The sequence below is a fragment of the Neolamprologus brichardi genome, chromosome 7, assembly GCF_056152115.1.
Source record: "Neolamprologus brichardi isolate AB-2024 chromosome 7, ASM5615211v1, whole genome shotgun sequence".
NCBI lineage: Eukaryota > Metazoa > Chordata > Actinopteri > Cichliformes > Cichlidae > Neolamprologus > Neolamprologus brichardi.
This window is the reverse complement of record NC_142110.1, coordinates 57,394,339-57,417,397: the sequence shown is the minus strand read 5'-3', so window position 1 is coordinate 57,417,397 and position 23,059 is coordinate 57,394,339. Positions and strand designations below refer to the sequence as shown.

At 40.9% G+C, this 23,059-nt stretch overlaps 2 protein-coding genes across 2 annotated transcripts; one reads left to right on the top strand and one right to left on the bottom strand.

The window, feature by feature from the left end:
* Positions 1 to 488: 488 nt before the first annotated feature.
* Positions 489 to 2,375, bottom strand: LOC148102244 (E3 SUMO-protein ligase ZBED1-like). The gene is made up of 5 exons (XM_087842716.1): positions 1,844 to 2,375; positions 1,602 to 1,746; positions 1,321 to 1,522; positions 1,060 to 1,203; positions 489 to 797 (listed from the first exon to the last, which is right to left on the bottom strand). The coding sequence occupies exons 1-5, from the start codon at positions 2,373 to 2,375 to the stop codon at positions 489 to 491; spliced, it is 1,332 nt and encodes a 443-aa protein (XP_087698842.1).
* Positions 2,376 to 7,356: 4,981 nt separating this feature from the next.
* On the top strand, positions 7,357 to 22,562 carry LOC102779155 (protein phosphatase 1F). Its single transcript, XM_087843932.1, has 8 exons — positions 7,357 to 7,610; positions 12,916 to 13,142; positions 15,377 to 15,513; positions 16,487 to 16,689; positions 17,164 to 17,352; positions 17,484 to 17,627; positions 17,984 to 18,077; positions 21,641 to 22,562. The coding sequence occupies exons 2-8, from the start codon at positions 12,976 to 12,978 to the stop codon at positions 21,964 to 21,966; spliced, it is 1,260 nt and encodes a 419-aa protein (XP_087700058.1). The 5' UTR covers positions 7,357 to 7,610; positions 12,916 to 12,975; the 3' UTR covers positions 21,967 to 22,562.
* The last annotated feature ends 497 nt before the right edge of the window (positions 22,563 to 23,059 follow it).

Sequence of the window (23,059 nt, the reverse complement as noted above, 5' to 3'; positions counted from 1 at the left end):
AGCATCGTCAGAAGGAAAGTTGATCAAATAAATTAAAAATTTTGTATTGTTCGATACAGGGCAACTGTGGCTACAACTGTAGCTTGCCTCAACCAGTGTGTGAATGCGAAAGTGAATGAATAGTGGCATTGTAAAGCGCTTTGGGGCGACCGTGGCTCAGGGGTAGGGATGGGTATCGTTTAGGTTTTATCCGATACCGGTGCCAAAACGGTACTTTTGAAACGGTGCTGGTGCTTAAACGGTGCTCGAACCGGTGCTTAAAGAATAAAGAACACAAACTTTGTCCAAAAACCTCTTGTGTTTTTATTTTTCCCAGTAATTTATTTTTTAGGCAAAATGATAACAAAGTTAGCCCTTTCTGTCAATAAAACACCACTTCTTTGGTTGGAACCAGTGCTTAAACAATTGAAAACACAAACTTTGTCATGAAACCTGTCATGTTTAGCAGTATTTTTGCAAAAAGATAATCATACTAGCCTTTTCTGGAGCTATACGGCATTGCTCTTGGCATGCCCAGCACAAGAGAAAACTCTTTCAGAAGGCGTTGATGAGGCTGGGACACACAAGTATTTTTCTGACAGGGCAGATAAATTGGGGAGTGTATCCCTCTTACTCCACCACCAGGCCACAGGGTCTTGTCCAGAGGTAATTCCTGGCAGTCTTTTGTATATTTCAAGCTCCTTCTGTACCTGCTCTGTGATTGAGGGGACTCTACCCGCTTGACAAGCAGCCTGTTGAAGCTCTCTGTCCTCATCCCCAAACAGCTTTTCTAAGGGTGACTTCTGGACCTTTCTTAGCTGAAAAACAAAAAAAAGAAGAGTGAGGTTTGCAAAATAAATAAAGATCACTTTTAGAATGTAGTGGTTGTGGTTGTGCTAGAAAAAATCTGAAATTATATATTTTTCTGGCTTGTCCATGTCAGCATCATCCACCTCGCTGTGTGCTTTGGGGTCCTCAGTGGGAGGCTATGGACACACAGATAGTAAAAGAGCATTCCTTCAACATAGAAACTACATCATGATGCAAAAGGACAAGATTGTACACACACAGTGAAAATACCTGCGCAACTGCTGCTGTGGCATTTGCAACTGCTGCCTTCTCCAACCTGTCCCAGATGTCAGTAGCTGCCTCACCACCTAGCCTGCCTTTAAAACGTGGGTCCATCATCGTGGCCTCCTTCAGAAATTTCTGAAGGTTTTCATCCTTTAAGTAAAAAAAGATATAACATAGGAGCTGATACTGAAAAAGGTAACCCTATTTTTCATGCGCATTGATATTGTCTGCAAATACGTGATATCTTTTCTACAGACTACCCCAGACTTTCTCTTTTATTGAAGAGGTGAAAACACTGTCTTCATCATATTGTCTGAAATGTGCCTCCAGCTTGGCCAGGATGGGGATGATTTGGCTGCATGTGGGTGACTTGTCACTTGACACACACATGGTTGACGTGTACAGGACTTGCGTGTACTTAATAAACTCCTCTGCCTTGATTAAATCAGTGTGCGTGAACCTTTCTGGCCTGTTGAAAAATATTCACAATGTTAAAGGTAAATGATGAAATTTAGCTCTTGCAAGTGATGCTTATGTCATTCACTCACTTGTCCTTCTCCATAGGCTTCCTCAGCCGTTGATCCAGAGCAGCTGCCTGGATTGCATCAAACTGCTCCATAAATCTCTCCACCATCAGGAAGAGAGAGTTCCAGCGCGTCTTAACGTCAAGAATGACATTGTGCTCTGGCAAATCTAAAGCACAGATAGACACAAACATATTTTAAATTACTATAAAAAAAGTAATATGAATAACAATACTTCTTGATATGTAACTGCATGCGCTACTTACTCAGGATTCGCTGCTTTTCTCTGAGCACAGTTTTGCTCAAGGATGAACGTTTGAGCCACACCACAACTGAACGGATTTTGGCACACCAGCTGGAAACTGCAGGAATGTCATACACCTTTTGTGCGGCCAGGTTGAGCGTATGAGCAAAGCATCCCACTTTTAAAAAGTCCAAATTGTTCAAAGCAACATCCATGTCTACAGTGGCAGCAATTATTTTCCCTCCCAAGTGAAATTGCTCCACAACGTTTGATATTTCTTTAGCGACAACTGGACCTGTTTGTGACTCATAAACTGCTTCAGTGCTGAGCACATTCTGCTTCATTTTGCTTTTGTAGATGTAGTGAACAGTCACTGTGAGGAAATAGTCCTGAGCAATACTGGTCCATCCATCACAGGTGATAACGACCTTGTTAACCTGTGCCAAATTCTGGATGAGGTTGCTTTTCTCCACGCAATGCCAAGCAGGTATAAGTGTGTTGGATAGATCATCCCTGGATGGGGGCTGATACCTCGGATTAAGGGCAGAGGACATCTCCTTGAATTAAAAAAAAAAAAAAAAAAAACAAGCAAAATTTATAAAAAGAAAGTGTTTTTGACTTGAAATTTAATTCTTTTTTTTCACATAAAATAAATAAAACATACAAAACATCTCCCTGAATAAACAGAAAATACATTTGAATTTTAATTCGATTTTTTTTCTTCCAGATAAAAAAATAAAAACATATAGCTCACCCTTTATTCAAATATAGTTTACCTATAAACACCTAATTCCATATTTACACCAATTTTATAAGTCTTTTCTAATTACACATTTAGAAAAGACAAAGCTAAGCAGCTATGAACATATTAACCTTTACAGTATTATACAGTCTACAAGATACTATTTTTTATGTCTTGTAATACAACATTTTTCACCTGAATGATAGTGACTAAATTTTGTCACTGCCCTATGAATTTCGTCCACTTTTTCTTTGGTCATTTTAGCCTTTTTGGCCAGGGTGAAGGGAGTACCTGCCATCAAACAAGAAGACAGCCGCATGTAACTACGACGGTGTTTGCTAGTTCACCTTACATGCATTAATTTAATAATAACGTGGTGAGCCTACTCAACTTAAATTACTCACGAACAACATTAAGATACTCACCCAGAGAAGAACGGGTGCTGCTGCCATCATCATCATCAGTTATCATTTCTGCTACACTGGCAGGGCTACGGGCCCGGACTCTCCTGTTCGGGTTCTTGGATGTTGCTAACTACGAGAACAGGCACCACACCCGCAGTGGATGTGCTCGGTGTGAGGTCTTGATGCAAGTTATCAAAGGCGGTGCATTTCTCGGCTTTTAAAAAAACGCTATGCGTCGCCAGGTGTTTCATTAGATTTGAGGTGTTACCTCATTTGCACATTATTACCTTTAGGCATTTGTTGCAGGCTGCTGAGTTTATCTTTTGCTGTGAAGTACAGCCACACTCTCGAGCGCTTCGCCTTCGGCATTTTAGCTCTGCTCTAAAAAAAAAACCGTACCTACCTGGGCCCGCCTACTATCCTTGGAAAGGTAAAGTGATTGGCTAGATTTCAAAGTGTATGACATCTCAGGAAAAAAAAAAGCACCGAAATGTGCGCTGCTTTTCGGTCTGGTTACTACCGTTTATGTCAGAACCGGTTCCACAATGGCACCGGATACCGGTACCCATCCCTACTCAGGGGGTTGGGAAGCGTATCTGTAACCGGAAGGTCGCCAGTTCGATCCCCGGCTCTGTCCTGGTCGTTGTGTCCTTGTGCAAGACACTTCACCCTACCGCCTACTGGTGTTGGCCAGAGGGGCCGATGGCGCGATATGGCAGCCTCGCCTCTGTCAGTCTGCCCCAGGGCAGCTGTGGCTACAACTGTAGCTGCCTCCACCAGTGTGTGAATGCGAGAGTGAATGAATAGTGGCATTGTAAAGCGCTTTGGGTGCCTTGAAAAGCGCTATATAAATCCAATCCATTATTATTATTATTATTATTATGATCTCACTGAGGGGGTTCAGGCCTATGCAGAACAGCAGTGGGGACAGAGCATCTCCTTGGTAGAACCCCCACTTGATGATGACTTGTGCTATGGGCATGGAGTTGGCCTCTAGTCTTGTACGCCACATCCCCAATGAGTTCCTGATGAAGGCTCTTAGGGTCCTGTTGATCTTGTACAATTCTAGGCATTCTAGTATCCAGCTGTCAGGCAGTGAGTCATAGGCCTTCTTGTAATCAATCCAGGCAGTGTACAGGTTGGTCAGCCTGGTCTTGCAGTCTCGGCTGACTGTTCTGTCTACCTGTAGCTGGTGTTTTGCGCCTCTGGTATTCTTGCCCATCCCTTTCTGTGCCCCGCTCATGTATTGACCCATGTGCCTGTTCATCTTAGCTGATATGATGCCTGACAGGAGCTTCCATGTAGTACTGAGGCAGGTTATTGGTCGGTAGTTGGATGGGACCGGTCCCTTCTTGGGGTCCTTGGGGATCAGGACCGTCCGACCTTCGGGTAGCCATTCCGGGTGTCTCTCGTCAACTAGCAGCTGGTTCATTTGTGCTGCCAGATGCTTGTGGAGTGCAGTCAGCTTCTTCAGACAGTAGGCGTGAACCACGGGGCGATCCGCAGTAGCTCATTAACGGAGATTTGCCGTGTTGTGGCGTTAACATCATTTCAACAAGATTAACGATGACAGCAATAGTGCGAACACAACGAATATGACTGCACATTTACGCCGACATCATCCTAGTGCAAAGACAAGTGGAAGCAGACAAAAACAACAAGCACGCATGCTACAAACTTTACCCGAGTCATTTAGACAGCCGTTAGCACATGATTCTCCTTATGGGGACCTGATATGTTTAATATGCTGCTGAGAATATAGCCCAGAAGAAGCGTATATTATAGCTTTTATTTTGGAAAGAGCCATTTCTCTGTAATAAACTCTCTTTTCCAATGATGAGTGATTTCTCGATCAGATAGATTTATTTTTTTATTACTTTCTTGTTTCAGCAACATTAAATTTAAAAACTGTACTTTTGAGTTAAAATATATATTTATAATTTTAATAAATGACAAATTAAAAAGGCATGAACATTTTTTTTTGTATCGAAAAAAATCGAACTGTGACACCAAAGTATCGAACCTAACCGTGAATTTTGTGTATCGGTGCACCCCTAATATATAGATAATATATAGATACTCAACTAATCAAAGTGATGTCATGACAAAAATGATTGACCAACAAAACATTTGTTCTCCTTCATTTCTGTCAAACAATGCTGTATGTAACGTTTCTCGCGGTTAGTATCATGGTTGCTAGGCAACCTGAACAGCGCAACGAAGGCTAGACCGTCCCATTTCACAAGCCTCTCACTTCCGCACTTCTCGTACCGTGCGTACTACGCACCGTACGTAGTACGCGTAGTGTGCGTACTTCAAGCATGCGGTCTCTTAATTGGGACACAGCCCTTGTCTCATGTCAGTGTATTCAGTTTTACCTGCCCCTGTCTCGTTAGCCTTAATCGCTCCGTGTGTGTGTGTTTGTGTATAGTGGGTGTCGGTTTGCGTTCCTTGTCGGCTCGTCTGTCTAACTCCATGTAACTCAGTGTGTTCTGCGTCTCTCTGTGTTCTCTGTTTTCCGCCCCATGTTCTTCCCAGCTCGTTGTGGGTTCTGGTCAGTTCTTCCCAGTTTAGGTCTCAGTTAGCTCTCCACCCTTCTTTGCCTGTTTTTGTCACTGCCACTTTTGTAAATAAACATCACTCACATCCTCAGTCTACTGCCTGCATCTTGGGTCCTTTTCCTTCAACACCGCAAGGCTCGCCCCGGCAGCCGTGACAAACCCGGTCTCTGTCCGTCTCAAGTTGCCCCGAAATATGCGGATCCATAACGTGTTCCATGTGTCTCAGGAGTCCCATGCCTGTTCAGTCCTTTGTGCCCTCCTTCCAGGCCCCCATCATCACCTGGGCGGGTGGTGGGGGTATCTCATCCATGAGATAATAAAGGTTTATTCTATTCTACATTTTAGATCAGATGAAAACTTTTGTTGTAAGATTCAGATAATTATTTCTTAAAGACTAGGCATTTTAAATGAGAATAAGAAAGAAAAGTATTTCTTTGTGCCCCTCTTTCCCTGTTACTGCCCTAGCTGGCAACTTGGCAGAACTTTGCTAGACCCGACCCTGCACAGTTACCAGCTGTTTTTTTTGTGAGCTCTCCCAGTTGCAGCTGTGTTAGTTTATTAGTCAGGTGTTTATTGGTCTCTTCCTCTCGTTGTTTCTCTTTTCTGTGATACTTCACATGATGGCATATGCACCACAAACAGTGGCCAGCCCATCTTACTCAGGCCCACCACTTGCTCTAATTTTTGCTGCACTGGAGCAGGCAACCCTTTTTTCACGATGCTTTTGAACAAGGCCTCTGTAGATTTATTTGGTATTACAGGCGCTCCCTGTTTAATCCCTCCATTTGCTCTGACCGGTCCCTCTAAGTGGCTGCGCTCCTCATCCTTCAGAACCTCCCCCTCTAAATTAGAGGGATCTCAATAATCAGAATATTGTTTCCTCAGCACCTCCCGCAGCACAGTATGATGCATCCCTATATTTACATCATACAGCAGATTGCTTTGGCAGGCTCAAACCAGCTTAGCATTTTCAAAGATGTTTACTCTTGCATGTTTGCCAACTACCTTTCAGTAGGAGGGCTTTGATAACTCCCAAAGCCAAGGTTTTATGCTAATCTTATGATATACATGTGAATAACACTCGACCTAACTACATCAAATATATGGGTTAAATGCTTTACATGGTGATAACCACCTTTTTCAATCTCTGACTGAAGTTACGTCAAATTCTTTTTAATTCCTGAAAAATAATCCAGCTGTACCTTCAGCTTTGTGTTAACCTAAGACTTTCAAGTTATTCACAAAATGAAGAAATGTTTTTCTTTAGGCGAGTTCATGTAATGGTGAGACAGTATTATCTCGGAGATGTAAGGTGTTTTGGTACAACTTCATAAAGGTAGTTGTAATTACTTAAAGAAGACTCAGACAAAATATTTCTGTATGAATACTGTCGATTTTAGTATACCCGTTGTTTGCAACCAGGATTTGCAGCTGTGTCCAGAGAGTCGTTGGACAATGTAGAAGAAGTCATAGAAGTAACAGAGACAAAGATATAAGATAAGAATGATACAGGAACTGTGAATTTGTGGAGAACAGGAGATATTTGAAAATGTAATTTCCAACATGTAACAGTTAGAATGTGGTGACTATAAGTGGGAACGGGAAATACAGAAAAATAGAGTTTAATTAAGGGTAAAAGAAATATTTCAAAGGAAGGCAGGTGATGTAGTTTGTAAGGCAATATGTGGGTTTTTAAGAGCAACAGCAACAACTATTTGTATGAGAGTAGGATGTAAAAGCTGTTCCGAGCCACTCTCCAGTCCAGAGGGTGGCGGTATAACACCTAAAGTTGTTTGCTACCCGCCATAAAAAGATAGGCGAAGAAGAAGGGTCTTATGACAATGGTGACGACGATGATGGCGTACAGGAAAGTGCCGGTCCAATTGGGTGTGGATCGTTGCGCAGATCTGTAAACACTGTTGATAGTGAACTGGGATTGTGTATTACCATACGCGGTGCATGTTTGCGTTATCAGTAAATCCCTTTAGTCTTTGTCTCGCCGAAGGGCGTGTTTCGTCAGTAGGACTTCAGGAGGTGTGAAGACGCGTACTAAAACAAGGGACTGCACCAAGTCAGCGGACGGTAAGACCAAGTTAACCACTGCTTGGCTGTAAAGCATGTATTCTGGTAGCGATCATGTCGATGAAACAAGTGAGTGAGTGACTCAGGACTCGAGGTGTAATTGTGGGCAGCACTATAATGTGTTCTGCATACAAAGCACCAAACCCTCAACATTCATGTAACGCACTTCAAAGAAAAGAAACGGAAAAGCTGATCGTTAGGCTCCAGTTTTCAGGTATGAGTCCTGGTGTACAACCAATGCAGCACGATTGCTTTTTTCTTTGCGTTTAACTCAAAGTGTGCGGAGTTTGCAAGCCCTTTTCAAGCGCTTCTCTGCGCTTCTTTCAAGAAATGTTCAGACATATTGGCCAACATGTAGCTTACATGACAACAAGCTGGCGCATTTAAAATAAATAAATAAATAAAAATATCCTGTAATAATGAAGTCCCTGGGGCCTGGTTTAGAGCGTTACATTTCATAAATTGATTATTGCTGATTTCAAGTCCACTGCCATGCTGTACAAAAACGTTCTATATGCCCAACAAATTATGAATTGAACTGTACGAATATTTCCTGTACAAATCCATATACACTCTCTCACCACTTTATTAGATATGCATGTAAATATCTAACCAGTAGTTATGGCAGCAACATGTAGCCATGGTCAAGTTGACCTCCTCGGGTTCAAACGGAGCATTAGAAAAGGGGCATGGTTGTTAGTGCCACACAAGTTAGTCCCACTATTTCAGAAACTGCTGATATGCTGGAATTTTCCCACACAGCCTAAGCTTTACAGAGACGGGTCAGAAGAAGAAAACAGGAATGACAGTTTTCTGTCTACACCCCCAAATCCATATCCAAATAAATGAATTATAAGAACATAAAATTTAAGTCTCCCACCATACAGTTGGGGAGAGAAACTGTCCAAGTTGGACACATTATTGTACCAGGCAATAAACCCTCCCTTTTAGCAGATAGAAACCTTCTGCAGAACACGACTTTATCATAAAGGAAAGTTTTAAGCCTCATATAGGGGTGGCTGTAGCCAATGTTCCCTCTAATTTTTCATGTGTCTGAACGAACACACAAACTCTCTGAGTGGTCCCTTGGACCACTGTGAGCAACAGTAGACGTGTCCACTTTGGTCACGCCAGCATCGAATCCGTCCAAGTTACATGGTTTATTAAAATAATCAAATTACATTTATGTTAGACTACTTTTAATTAAGTGCTTTAGCCCACTTACAATGAAAATTAAAAAGAATCTTGTTCATGACCTGTGTAGTATGTTAACACTATTGGAAGTAAAAAAATAACTTGAACTCCAATTTTGAAAACAAAACTTTCTTCTTCTTCTTCTTCTTTTTTTTTTTTATAAAGCTGTAACTTGTATTATGAGTCTGAGTCTGTGGTCTGGGAGTGAGTCCTGTAACTCTCTGTCTGCAAAATACAGTATATAATGACCAATGTTGGGCAATTAATTATATAATTACTTCTACAAAAAAGTAACTGAGTTATGCAAACAACAAAGATTTTTGCAGCTGTTTACCTAAAAATGCAGCCAAGGCATTTGTTTTTGTTTTTTAAATAAACATTTCAAACTATTTACAGAACAATCAGGTGTTCTGCATCAAATTTGATGCCAAACAAATCATTTGTGCCACTCCAAAAAATAATTTCTGTCCACTATGAGATAAAGGAGAACATCACAAGCCTGGTACCTGCAGGACTGACAACAGGACATGTATCACTCATGTAACATCTGTAACATTCAGTAGTCGCCTCATTGTTCTGACACACAAAACAAAACTATTGACTACATTTCACACTAACTACACAAGATTTGCGCTAAACGTTGAAAATCTCTCACATCTCAAAACACCGCCGTCACTCCTAAAACTTCCCCCTTCCTAAACAACTAAATGCCATTTTGCCATATCATTTTTTGATTGGTAGACCAGGTTTCATTTTTCGACCAATAGGAAAGGGTGGGGGTTTTTTTGCGTTGTTTTTGCTCACAGGCGGAGAGTGCTTTTGAGCGTTTTCCTTATAAAACGCTGTTTTTACCGTTTCTTCCCGCAGTAAATATAAACAACGATAGTATTCGAGAAGAAAACCAAACATTGCAGATATTTTTATCATAACTCCGGTTTTACGTGGCCTATCAACACAATTTAAAAACTGGTATAAAGTCCACACTTTTTCCGTCAATTGTTCCATCTCTCCTGCTCACATCTCCAATGATTGTACACGTTGTCATTAACGTGGCTTCCCTCCACGTCAGCCATGCCGCTTTGCTAGCTAAAACACCGGTATCGGCACATAAGGATGCTGTCATAGCCTGTCAATGACATTGATTAGCTGCGTATATACGAATGTGAATCGCATTATTAGCTGGACTATAGGTGGCATCGTTCTAATCCCATACGGGAGCAGCCGGTCACTTACTAACACTGCAAAGCAGAATTGTTAAAGTATTAATTTTAATTTCAATTCAGGTTAGGTTTTTGTTTTTTTTTTCTGTGCAACGCAGATTTTCTGTGCACAGAGACCGTGCCAGCAGTGCGCAATTGCGCACGTGCGCAGCTTAGAGGGAACATTGGCTGTAGCTCTAGTGGTAGAGCAGGTTACCTACTAGGGTTGAGTCCGAGTCTGCTCCACTTGCATGCCAAGTGTCCTCGGGCAAGATACTAACCCCATGTTGCTCGTATGAATCTGTCTGACTGTTAGATAGGAAGTACTTAGAAAAGGGTAGAAAAAAGTGCTTGTGCGAATGGGTGAATTTACAAGCACTTTGAATGCTCAGAGTAGAAAAGCACTATATATGAACCAGTCCATTTACCATTTACTAGTGCTGGACCATATCATATCGTAATACTGATATAATGTTCGGCAACGATAAGAAAATGAAATATCGCGATAGAATATGGGTAAAACGCACATGCGCAGTGCCTTTGTTTTCATACGCACATAGCTGTAAAAGCATGGCGGCGACAAAGAATGAGAAGGGCGAAAGCGGATTGTTGGATGAAATGGATGAACCATAATTGGTTTGTAAAAATGCTGCAACTTCAGTGGTGTGGAACTGGTTTAGCTTTCGTCCGTCAGATACACAACAAAGCACTATTTTTGGTAGAGCATGCTAGCGGGCCATCGTTATTACCGTGTTTTTTGGAAAACTTAACTCTTAAAATCAATCCTTTGATTTTTCTGAAAATCAACAGTGCCCCTTATAATCCCGTGTGCCTTATGTATAAATTCCGGTTGTGTTTACTGACCTCGAAACGATTTTATGTGGTACACAGCGCTGGAAAATCTGTCAAATGTTTTAGTACGACTTTGCTAAGCTACGAATCCGCACCGCTTAATGGATTGTTGGGCATTATGGCTATCGTAGGCAGGAGCCTCGCGGAGTGATTCGTACTGGGTTTCAGCATAATATTACTGTATTGTGTTGTATAACCTCTTTTTAAGTTTTGTGGATATTATACGTGGTTATGCTGAGGATTTAGGCGACCGTGGCGCTGGCGTTGGGAAGCGCATCTGTAACCGGGAGGTTGCCGGTTCGATCCCCGGGCTCTCTGTCCTGGTCATTGTGTCCGTGGGCAAGACACTTTACCTTACCGCCTACTGGTGTTGGCCAGAGGGGCCGATGGCGCGATATGGCAGCCTCGCTTCTGTCAGTCTGCCCCAGGGCAGCTGTGGCTGCAACTGTAGCTTGCTTGCTTCCACCAGTGTGTGAATGTGAGAGTGAATGAATAATGGAATTGTAAAGCGCTTTGGGTGCCTTGAAAAGCGCTATATAAATCCAATCCATTATTATTATTATTATTATTATATGTCGGCCAATTTTCACTGGAAATGCCTTTTGGTTAAACTGTCAGCAAGGAAATTGCATTTGCACTGTTAAATTTTTTATATAACTTTAATGCACATAAAAAACTACTGCTTGTTTAAGTGAAAATACATTGATGTTTTTTGCACTAATAAAGTTGTGGAGTTGTAAAGTGTTTTGTCTAGTGTCAATTATGTCGTCAGTTATATCGTTATTGCAAATTTTCAAATATATATCATGATAAATATTTTTGGTCATATCGCCCTGCTCTACCATTTACCATAATATATTAATTAATATTAAAATTAGAAAGGGTGTCTCCCTCCTGAATTAGAATTGGGAGCTAGTTCCCTAAAATAGGGGCCTGAAAAACTGAAGGTTTGCCTCCCACTCTACTTTTAAATATCCTAGGAACCACAAGTAAACCAGCAGTCTGAGAGTCGCATGCTGTATTGGGATCATAGAATACTATGAGGTCATTAAGATAAGACTGGGTCTGATTATTCAAGACCTTGGATATGAGGTGAAGAATTTTAAAGTTGATTCAGAATTTTTAAACAGGGAGCTAATGAAAAGACACCCTGTCAGTACTCTTCATGCAGCATTTTGTATTAAATGTACATGTAATGTAGCCTTTAATGCCTTTGTATTAAAGGCTTTTCAGGGAGTTTTTAGGACATGCTGATAATAATGAATTACAATAGCCAGTCCAGCCTAGAAGTAATAAATGTTTGAATTAGTTATTGAACATAACTCTGAGACTGAATGTTTCAAACTTTAGAGATATTTAGAGTACAATGGGGAAAAAGCAGTCCGATATATTTGTTTAATATGTGTATTGAAGGATATATCCTGGTCAGAGATTCCGCACAATGTTACCGGAGGCCAAGGTAATGCTAGCCAGCTTAAGAATCTGGTAAGATACCATATTCCTAAGCTATTTAGGGCCAAATACAAGGACCTCAGTTTTATCTGATTTAGAACAAGAAATTAGAGGTCATCCAGGTCTTTGTCTTTAAGACATTTCGGTAGTCAGTGTGTGTATTATCTGGCTTCACTGACACCTATATACTTAGAGGTGGGTATCATCTCCCTACCAATGAAACTGTATGCTATACCTTCGAATTATATTGTCTCAGGGGAGCATCATATCATGCACAAAATGCACACAGGTGACTGCAGTACATCCTCGACCAATAAATCTGTACAAATTACAAGATGTGGCAATCCTATTAGTCCTGTAGCTTATAACAACACTTGTATCGTTACATTAGTGTTTTCAATTAATATATAAGATTGGGGGGAATTTGGGTATTTTACGTTTTTTTGTTTTTAATTTTACTCTCAGACAAGCATCTTGTGACACAGTAAGCACCTCCCATATTAGTTCTCTGAACTTGTATGACAAAAAACAGTTTTAGATGAAAATGGTAATGTAATTATACTGATTAATTTGTTTCAATTTGTGCCCTTCAATTGTCCACTGTGAAGTGACCTGTGAGCCCTGACCTCCTGTTTACCGAAGAGTTCACTCCAGCCAGAGTCAGCGGGATGGAGCAGGAGGAGGCTCTGTGCTTTTTGAAGGCATTTTTGGAGGAGTTTCCAGCTGCTCTGGAGGAAGGCGCTTCACTTCCTGTTAGCCCTCTTAGTCGTAAATTCACAATGGAGGAGTTGCATGGAGAGAGCCTGGAGCTGGGCCTGAGGCTATTGGCAAACAGGTATGACTGGGAAGGAGATAAACTGAATAGAAGGTTGTAACAATGAACAAATTTAGTTTTCTCTGGTCCAATAAGAGAAAATGATTGTGGCTATCTAAGACACACACCGTTTAGTTAGTGATGGGCCTTAATTAATATTATAAATACAAAGGACACTCTGTGGATTATTTTACATATTCCATTTTTTAAATGATTTTTAGTGTATGGTGATACACAAGCAGACATGAAGTAAAACTTATTTATTTTTGTTTTATACAAACTGTAAATGTGAGTCGAATGCTGATTATTGTTGTATAATAATAATGGATTGCATTTATACAGCGCTTTTCAACGCACCCAAAGCGCTTTACAATTTCACTATTCATTCACTCTCATGTTCACACACTGGTGGAGGCAAGCTACAGTTGTAGCCACAGCTGCCCTGTGGCAGACTGACAGAAGCGAGGCTGCCATATTGTGCCATCAGCCCCTCTGGCCAACACCAGTAGGCGGTATGGTAAAGTGGTATGGTAAAACAAAAATAAATGTACATTTTTTGCACTCTCTGGTCGACTGACTCAGTGAATCAAATGACTCAAAAAATCCGATTCACTTTGGTGAGTGACTCATTAAAACTCGATTCAGTAAAAAGAATCAAATTTACCATCACTAGTGTGAAAATCCCGGGGGAACCCACCAGATAGATTAATAACGTTTTATTTAATCTAATAATCTAATAACTTTGATCTCAGCCAAACCGATTTACTCCGGAACAAATAAAACACTGAAAAAAAAGCAAACAATTACATTTAAGTTATCCGAGTGACTTATATATCATGTTTAACCTGAGTAGCGAAAGAGCGGGGATCTGAAAACGACGAAGCTGCGATTCCGCTGCTCTCGCCAGCTCGAGTGACTACTGAACCCCCCGGCTTGCTATCCAGCGGGTGGCTAACAGACGTCTCCAAAAACGTCGGTGCACTTTTGCAAATATGCGATGTCTTGATAAACCAAGCAGATATTTGCAATTTACACAGCTTCTTTCTTGCCTGAAAATATCTTAAAAGTTTCTTTTGTGACCCAGAAAGAGTAATAAGACTAATTTTAAAACTTAGCAGCGGCCGCCATTATTGCCAGCTGAAATTTGGCTTGGCCGCGCTATGATTTCTGGGATATGGTGGGCCACGAAGGACACACCCGACCCATCCTTCAAATTCGGGGAAATGAAGGACGCATTTGTCGGCCGCATTTGAAGGAGTCGACGAATTGGTTGGCTTAGATGCTGGCAGTTCTCGCTGCAGTCTACCGTTAGCGTCTCCTTTCAGGCCAGGATATACGAATGTCACCGAGCAGTGTCTAAGTTTGTGGTAAAAGGCTTGCACCCATTTGCACCCAGAAGTGTGAGACGGTCGATTTTCGGTAAGTGAATGTGTTTAATTGTAGGCAGGGACATTACTGGATATTCTTGTGTAATTGCTACAGAACAATTTATGTTATACTTTGTTATTGCTACAGAAGAATATTTATTTTATTATTTTACATTTACAATTTTTTTTCCTGGGGACCCCGTGACACCCCATTGAAGAGCAATAGGCTGGATCTCTTAAGGATCTCTTAAGATCTCACTGTTGGGTTTGTAAGGCCATGTTACTCCTAAATTTCTGTCTTGTTCAAAGAGAAGATATAAAACAAAGTTCTATGCTAATCGACCTTAGTGTTCTCCTTTTTTTTTCAAAAGAATCGATAAGAGAATCGATAAAGAATCGAATCGTTAAACAGAATCGAAAATGGAATCGGAATCGTAAAAATCTTATCAATACCCATCCCTAGTAAGAAGTCTGGGCTTCTAGAAATCAATAATCTGCAGTCAATCTTTCTGCAATGAGAAGAGGCTGGTAAAAGGCTTTCAATCACTTTTAAACTTTGAGCAGGAAAAAGTAACACTTAAAAACTGTGACTGGCTTTCTGTTCTGCTCACATTTTCTACAGAAGTATTCCCTGTCAGGAAGGCTTCATTTCCTGTTTGCAGAAACAAAATTGTTCATGCCACTTCCTGTGTCCTAAACACAATCTTTGCTGCCAGAGAAATGCAATTCTGTAGAGGAAAAGAAGCGCATTTACAGGTTACTGCCTAATTTATTTTTTTTTTCTGTCCACAATTTGGACTTTGGTGCAACACTTTGTGACTGCAGTTAGAAAAATGACTCAAATTTCAAGAGATTACACAACATGTATTTATCTCTGTGTTTGTTCAGGGGTGCTTCTCCAAGACTCGGTGCCCTCCTTTGCCAGGCAGCATATTCCCAGCTGCTGCAGACTGACCTTTTACCTTACCAGTGCCCTGAGGAACCTGAAGGTGACCAAGAAGAGAAGGCAGACGACAAAGCAGTCTGTATGTTTGTGGTGCTTTGAATATATTGCATTATACTGAAAGATGCCAATTTGAATTTCAAGCAGACAGTTGTCTGTCCAGGATCATATATCTGATATTACACTCTCCAAGTAACTTGATACCAACTTATCACTACCAAATATCATTAGCGGTACTAACACAGAACACATTCACACTTGACTTCACATCTCAGGCCTTATTGGCATGTTCGCAGATTATAATTTATCTTTTACAGTGCATTTGAGGGGCTGCAAAGGGGAGATGATAATTTATCCAATACATATCCCCCTGTCTGCTGCCACACAGCCAACTTGGGCACAGCCTGAGCATCGATGATGCCACATGTGTGTGAAAGGGTCCGTTTTAATACAAACAATTATATTTTCAGTTTCTAAAGTTTTTAAACAAGTAAAAAACTAAAATTGAAACTATGAGTAGACCTCTCCTCTATAAGGAACTGGTGTACATTTGCATAGTGTTTGGCAATGTTGCATTGCACTGCACTGAAAAGTGGTATTTTGACTTCCATCCATTCGCTTCCACTTATACTTTTCAGGGTCGTGGGGGGTGCTGGAGCTTATCCCAGCTGTCATAGGGTGAGAGGCGAGGTACACCCTGGACAGGTTGCCAGTCTGTCACAGGTCTAACACATAGCGACAGACAACCATTTGCGCTCACATTCACACCTATGGGCAACTTGGATTAACCAATTAACCCATCCTCACAAACTGCATGTCTTTGGACGGTGGCAGGAAGAAAGATCACAGAAAGACCCCAGCCTGATGGTGGAATTGAACTCAGGACCTTCTTGCTGTGTGGCAACAGTGCTAACCACCGTGCCACCTGGAAGTATTTTGACTTCCATTGTACATATTAATTCAAGGAATAAAATGCCTTTTTCCATGATGTTATTGAAAAAAAAAAAAAACAGAAATATAACAGGTTTCTTACTTGTATTGTAATTTATTGTCAGTATTTCAATCAGAGGCAGTCCAATGCACCTTCCTGAATAAACTGATAGATGTAGCACTGGCGTGGCACAGAAACTTCCCCAAGGTGGCCCTTTGTCCCTCTCGCAACCTCCAGTGCTCCATTCATGCCATGAAAAACACCCGGAGAAAAATGGAGGACAAACATTTGGCTTTAGCCGAGTTCAACCAGCTCTTTGGAATTCAGGTATGAAAAATATTATAAAAACATTTTCACAGGACCGCATAAAGTCATGTTAAAACTAAGTGTACCCTTACTGCTTGTATATGAATAAAGTAAGCAGCAGTGAGGTGCTGATCATCTATAAAAGCCATATTTGAAGAAAGCCAAGCATACACAAATGCTGCATGGTGGTGGAGAGGTGATATAGATTTGTTGTGCAGCATATCTTGCAGTCACCAACTCAACCATGAGCTCCTCTGCATACCAAAGTATTTTAGAGTCACATCTGAGGGGTTGGCTAGATCTGGGGATTGGTAGGCTGCATCCTGGGATCACTGCTGCCTATGGGGGGCATCTGTCAGCCCACACTTCAGAGGGTGTGTATTGTAGGTGGTCCTACAAGCCACTGAATCATGGGGTACACTTAGTTTTTCACAAAACTGCATTCTGTGACATTTATCAATGACTGTGTCTTTCTTTCCCTCCCGTATGGTCCAGGATGATGTAGATCGTGCTTACTATGCTGTGTTTGATGGCCATGGAGGGGTGGATGCAGCAACCTACGCTTCCACTCACCTCCATGTTGTTCTAAGTAAACAGGAGATGCTGCAGAGTGATGCAACCACAGCCTTTAAAACAGCCTTCAAACGCACAGATGACATGTTCAGAAACAAGGCCAAGAGAGAGGTACTGAGAAAGCAGCAGCGCAGCATCTTGAGCACAATGTTTTCTGCTGACATTTACATGCTATAGTACTCAACTTGGTGTGCTGTCTTGCTCCGTCTTTTGTCTTTAAATTACACTTGTGTGTGCTGCAGCGTCTCCGGAGTGGCAGTACAGGAGTGGCAGTACTGATCCAGGATCAAGAGCTGACTGTTGCTTGGCTGGGAGACTCTCAGGCAATACTGGTCAGAGATGGGCATGTTGTTAGACTCATGGACCCACATAAACCAGAGAGAGAGGTAAGAATCCCACATACAAACACACAACCTCTGCTGCCTCAAATTTCATGCTATGTTGTATTCCAAAATGGGAATGCAGATAAAATATTTGAAAAGTTTATTGCGTGATATGGGTCAAACATTCCTCAGAGCTCTTTCTCACACACTCTGTGTGTGTGTGTGTGCGTGTGTGCGTGTGTGTGTGCGTGTGTGCGTGTGTGTGCGCGCGCATGTGTGTGTTTTTTAACTATTACTAACAAATGCAGTTACTTCATGTGAAGTTAAATTACTCATGCACTTATTTTTACATACTCACATATAATGGTGAGAAGCAAGCCAGAAGCTAAACTCCTTCTCTGATGTGTTAAACTGTCCAGGATGAGAAACAGAGAATTGAGGATCTTGGAGGCTGCATTACTTTCATGGGTTGCTGGCGTGTTAATGGCACATATGCTGTATCGAGAGCCATAGGTAAGTCAGTCCCAACTCACAAAACCACAGAAATGTAGATGTGATTTGACTGGCTGTATCATATAGTAGTTCTCAAAGTGTGACCTTAATTGACCTCCACTGCTACATAAACTGAGGTTGCTCATGTTAACTGAAAGTAAACGACAAACTTGGTTCCAAAAAAAGTTGAAACAGTGTGTAAATTGTAAATTAAAAGGGAAATCTAATGATTTGCAAATCTCATTAACTCATATTTGCAATCGGTGTTTAGATATTTAGAAAATGTACCATTTCATATATATAAAAAACTCATTTTAAATTATATGATGAAAAAAGATAAGCTTATTTCAGTTTTATTTAAACTGAAATAGAAATAAAAACAGAAATGAAAAACTGCTATTTTAGTATTATTGAAAGTGCATTGATAAGTATTATTGATAGTAAGGCTACAGCTAGAATAATGGATAGATACTTTATTGATCCCACAAAGGAAATTTTTGTGTTGTAAGCACGTATTCTGTTGATCATTCTTTTGATTGAGATACAGGTCTTGATGAAATGTTCACTGGTTTAGGTGTTTGAAATTGCAATGTTTTTAGTAGTTTACTGTAGTGCGAAAAAGTTTTTGCCCCCTTCCTCATTTCCTACTTTTTTGTATGTTTGTAACATTTAATTGTTATAGATCAAACACATTTAAATACTAGACAAAGACAATACAATTAAACCAAAATACAGTTTCTAAATGAAGGGTTTACTATTAAGGGGGGAAAAAATCCAAACCTACATGGTCCTGTTCCTGTGTGAAAAAGTGATCGCCCCCCCTAAGCCAAGTAACTAGTTGGGCTGCCCTAACTGGCAATGAGTCTTTTACAGTTCTGTGGAGGAATTTTGGTCCACTCATCTTTTCAGAATGGTTGTAATTCAGACAGATTGGAGGATTTTCAAACATGAACCGCCTTTTTAAGGTGACCCACTGGATGCTACTCATTTGATTCAGCCCTGCTTGCCACAGGTATCACTGTTCAATATTTATATAGCGCCATACCACAACAGTTGTGTTAAGGTGCTTTATATTGTAATGGAAAGACTACAGTAATCACTGCCAAATAAAGCAAGATAGCTGCCAACAACCTTCAGCAAGCAGAAGAATTTAAATAATGTGTCACCTGGACACATACATAGGGATTGGTATTAATAAGATTTTCACGATTCCGATTCCATTTTCGATTCTGTTTAACGATTCGATTCTTTATCGATTCTCTTATCGATTCTTTTTAAAAAAAGGAAAACACTAAGGTCGATTAGCTTAGAACTTTGTTTTATATCTTCTCTTTGAACAAGAAAGAAATTTAGGAGTAACATGGCCTTACAAACCCAGCAGTGAGATCCTTAAGAGATCGAGCCTACGGCTCTTCAATGTGGTGTCACGGGGTCCCCAGGGAAAAAAATTGTAAATGTAAAATAATAAAATAAATATTCTTCTGTAGCAATAACAAAGTATAACATAAATTGTTCTGTAGCAATTACACAAGAATATCCAGTAATGTCCCTGCCTACAATTAAACACATTCACTTACCGAAAATTGACCGTCTCACACTTCTGGGTGCAAATGGGTGCAAGCCTTTTACCACAAACTTAGACACTGCTCGGTGACATTCGTATATCCTGGCCTGAAAGGAGACGCTAACGGTAGACTGCAGCGAGAACTGGCAGCATCTGAGCCAACCAATGCGTCCTTCATTTCCCCGAATTTGAAGGATGGGTCAGGTGTGTCCTTCGTGGCCCACCATATCCCAGAATTCATAGCGCGGCCAAGCCAAATTTCAGCTGGCAACAATGGCGGCCGCTGCTAAGTTTTAAAATTAGTCTTATTACTCTTTCTGGGTCACAAAAGAAACTTTTAAGATATTTTCAGGCGAGAAAGAAGCTGTGTAAATTTCAAATATCTGCTTGGTTTATCAAGACAACGCATATTTGCAAAAGTACGCCAACGTTTTTGGAGACGTCTGTTAGCCACCCACTGGATAGCAAGCCGGGGGGTTCAGTGGTCACTCGAGCCGGCGAGAGCAGCGGAATCGCAGCTTCGTCGTTTTCAGATCCCCGCTCTTTCGCTACTCAGGTTAAACATGATATATAAGTCACTCGGTGAACTTAAAAATGTAATTGTTTGCCTTTTTTTCAGTGTTTTATTTGTTCCGGAGTAAATCGGTTTGGCTGAGATCAAAGTTATAAGATTATTAGATTAAATAAAACGTTATTAATCTATCTGGTGGGTTCCTCCGGGATTTTCACACAGCTGAATAAATGTCAAACAGAAAACTGATTAAACAGAAGTGTGAGACGGTCGAGAATTTACGCCAGTGTCCTGTTATATTTTAGATAGCAAGGAGCAGACAGCCGAGTTTATTAAACTCCACCGAGACAGCGGTGACGCAAATCTGAAGGCTAGACCGTTCCGTTTCACAGCCTCGCACTTCCGGCCTTCTCGGTGTTCGAAGGACCCAGCCCACGTAGACCGCGAAGGCCAGGTCCTCCGAAGGATGCAGCCGACGTTTTGGAACACAGCTTCTGTCTGTCTCTCTCATCATGGTCACCTAAATGCAGCGCACAGGTTTTGTAATAAGGCAGATCGCGCTAACATAATATGCACTGTTAGTTGATTATTTACCTGCCGCATTAACGGGAGAGGACGTACAAACGTTACCGCTGCTGCTGGGTTGAGATTCATGAGTCCGGAGCGGAATTAAAAACACGGCATTCATTTAAGGTCATCGCGTGTTTTGTGAGCAAATGCTTTTGCATATTCGTAGTGTTTCCTCCCTTAAATGAAATATCTACTTGCAAAGTATTGCAAGTTGCCCTGTCGTCATCCGTAAAGTATAACCAAACTTTTGAGCGTTTGAGCCGCTTAGTAAATGACGCTCCGCAACGTGGTGACCTCATTCGGGGCGACTGGAATCGATAAGGGAATTGTTTGCAACAATGGCAAACAATTCCAAGGAATTGAAACAGTGGGAACCGGTTCGCAACAAGAACCGGGTTTCGATACCCATCCCTAGACATACACGTTTTTTTATTTGCATCACTGTAAAGGCTGCCTCTTTGTTCTTCACCATGTGTGTAGACAGAACTAGACTGCAGCTCCATGTTAAACTACTTAGATGGTGACAAGTAATCCACACCTTACATGCAATATCTGTAAAAACAAATGTTGTGTGCAGTGCATGTGTTGGAGTTACTTAAATTGTTGCAGTCTTAATTGAGAGTCAGGGAGTCTTTATAGACTTTATTAATCCCACACTAGGAAACTGGGAATGAAAAAGTGACTTAGAGATATTAGAGAATTAAGAAAAATAAAGTAAAAAACAAGAGTAACTTGTGTTATGTACAAATGGTTACTATATACAGTAAAATATACTAAAAGGGAGGGGTTTTGTATACATAAAATGCAGTGTGAGTGATTATGTACACGTGTTTTGCCTGTTGATTTAATAAATAGTTTTCAGGCAATGACTGCAACAGTCTGATGAGGTTCTGCAGTATTCACTTGCAGCTGTTAACCACTCATCCATCCCTCGTTCAGGTGACTTTGACCAGAAGCCCTTTGTGTCTGGAGACGCTGAAAGCCTAACAATGAAACTGCAGGGTGATGAGGACTATGTGCTTCTGGCATGTGATGGTTTCTTTGATGCAGTTAAGGCGTCAGCAGTCCCACATCTAGTTATGGATGCACTAAAGCTGGCTGGTAAACCAGAAGGAGGAACTGCTCCAGTGGAACAGTCCGAGGATGATGTGGGGGCAAGAGTCGCCCAACAGTTGGTGGGTAATGCTAAGACAGCTGGTTCTAGTGATAACATCACAGTAATGGTGGTGTTCCTGCGCCCACCAGAGCAACTGCTGGCTCAGTAGACCACCCTAGGAGTACACAAGCTGCTCAGTACTCCACTTCTCGACATGCACCACAGCAATACAGGAAAGGTGTGGTGCACAGACACCATTGTGCCAAGCTGTTGCCTGCTTTTGTCCTCAGGTGCATTAAGACATGCTGCAGATTGACGCTAGTCCAGGGATGTCAAACTCGTTTTAAATTGTGTCCCACACAATTTGATTTTAAGTTGGGCGAACCAGTGAAAATATAAGAAAAATAAATGCAATTTTAACTGTACATCTCAGTTTCCATAGAATAGAGTAGAATAGAATAGAAAAAATAGCTCTTTATTGTCATTGCACAAGGGTTTAAGGGTGCCAACTGTGGAATGCCAGGACTGCCATAATGAATTAATTAAATACACCATTAAATAATTAATTAAATGTGGCAATAATTAATTAAAATGGGAAATAATTAATTAAATAAATAGTTATGACACATGTAATTAATTAATTATTGACACATTTAATTAATTATTTATGTATTTCACATTTTAATTAATTATTGACACATTTAATTAATTAATTATTGACACATTTAATTAATTATTTATGTATTTCACATTTTAATTAATTATTGACACATTTAATTAATTATTTAATGATATATTTATTTATTTCATTTTGGCAGTCCTGGCGCCTGGCTCTCACCATGAAATAATTTTATCTGTCAACCTCACCCATCAAACTCAGGGGGCGGAGTTAACGCTGATCGACTCAAAACCATTGCTTTGGCCTGGTGGCCATTGTTTTTAGCACACAACAACCAGCATGTGGAAACTAACAGAACTGAACTTTGAAAAACCCTGTTTGTGTGTGTCACCAAATACAGTTTTAATATTTTTTTAGCCGAGAATATAGTGGTTTAATCTTCATGTGTCTGGTCGGTTTGTCAAGATAGAGCCTCTTTGCAAAAGTGCTTCGATGATTTCGGAGATGTCTGCCCAGTCTCACTGCAAAGCGTGGGATAGACCCGCTCGCCTCGCAAGCAGTCGAGCTGTTATTACCGCCGACAAAGCGCAGGCCCCGGTACACAGCTGTAATAATCCCCGCTGACACGGACTTATTTTACTGA

Coding starts and splice junctions, on each gene's coding strand:
- LOC148102244 (XM_087842716.1), bottom strand. CDS start 2,375: ATGTCCTCTGCCCTTAATCCGAGGTATCAGCCCCCATCCAGGGATGAT. Junction 1,747..1,843: donor AGAAAAGCAGCGAATCCTGA/GTAAGTAGCGCA, acceptor TCTGTGCTTTAG/ATTTGCCAGAGCACAATGTC. Junction 1,523..1,601: donor AAGCCTATGGAGAAGGACAA/GTGAGTGAATGA, acceptor ATTTTTCAACAG/GCCAGAAAGGTTCACGCACA.
- LOC102779155 (XM_087843932.1), top strand. CDS start 12,976: ATGGAGCAGGAGGAGGCTCTGTGCTTTTTGAAGGCATTTTTGGAGGAG. Junction 13,143..15,376: donor CTGAGGCTATTGGCAAACAG/GTATGACTGGGA, acceptor GTGTTTGTTCAG/GGGTGCTTCTCCAAGACTCG. Junction 17,628..17,983: donor CACATAAACCAGAGAGAGAG/GTAAGAATCCCA, acceptor TAAACTGTCCAG/GATGAGAAACAGAGAATTGA.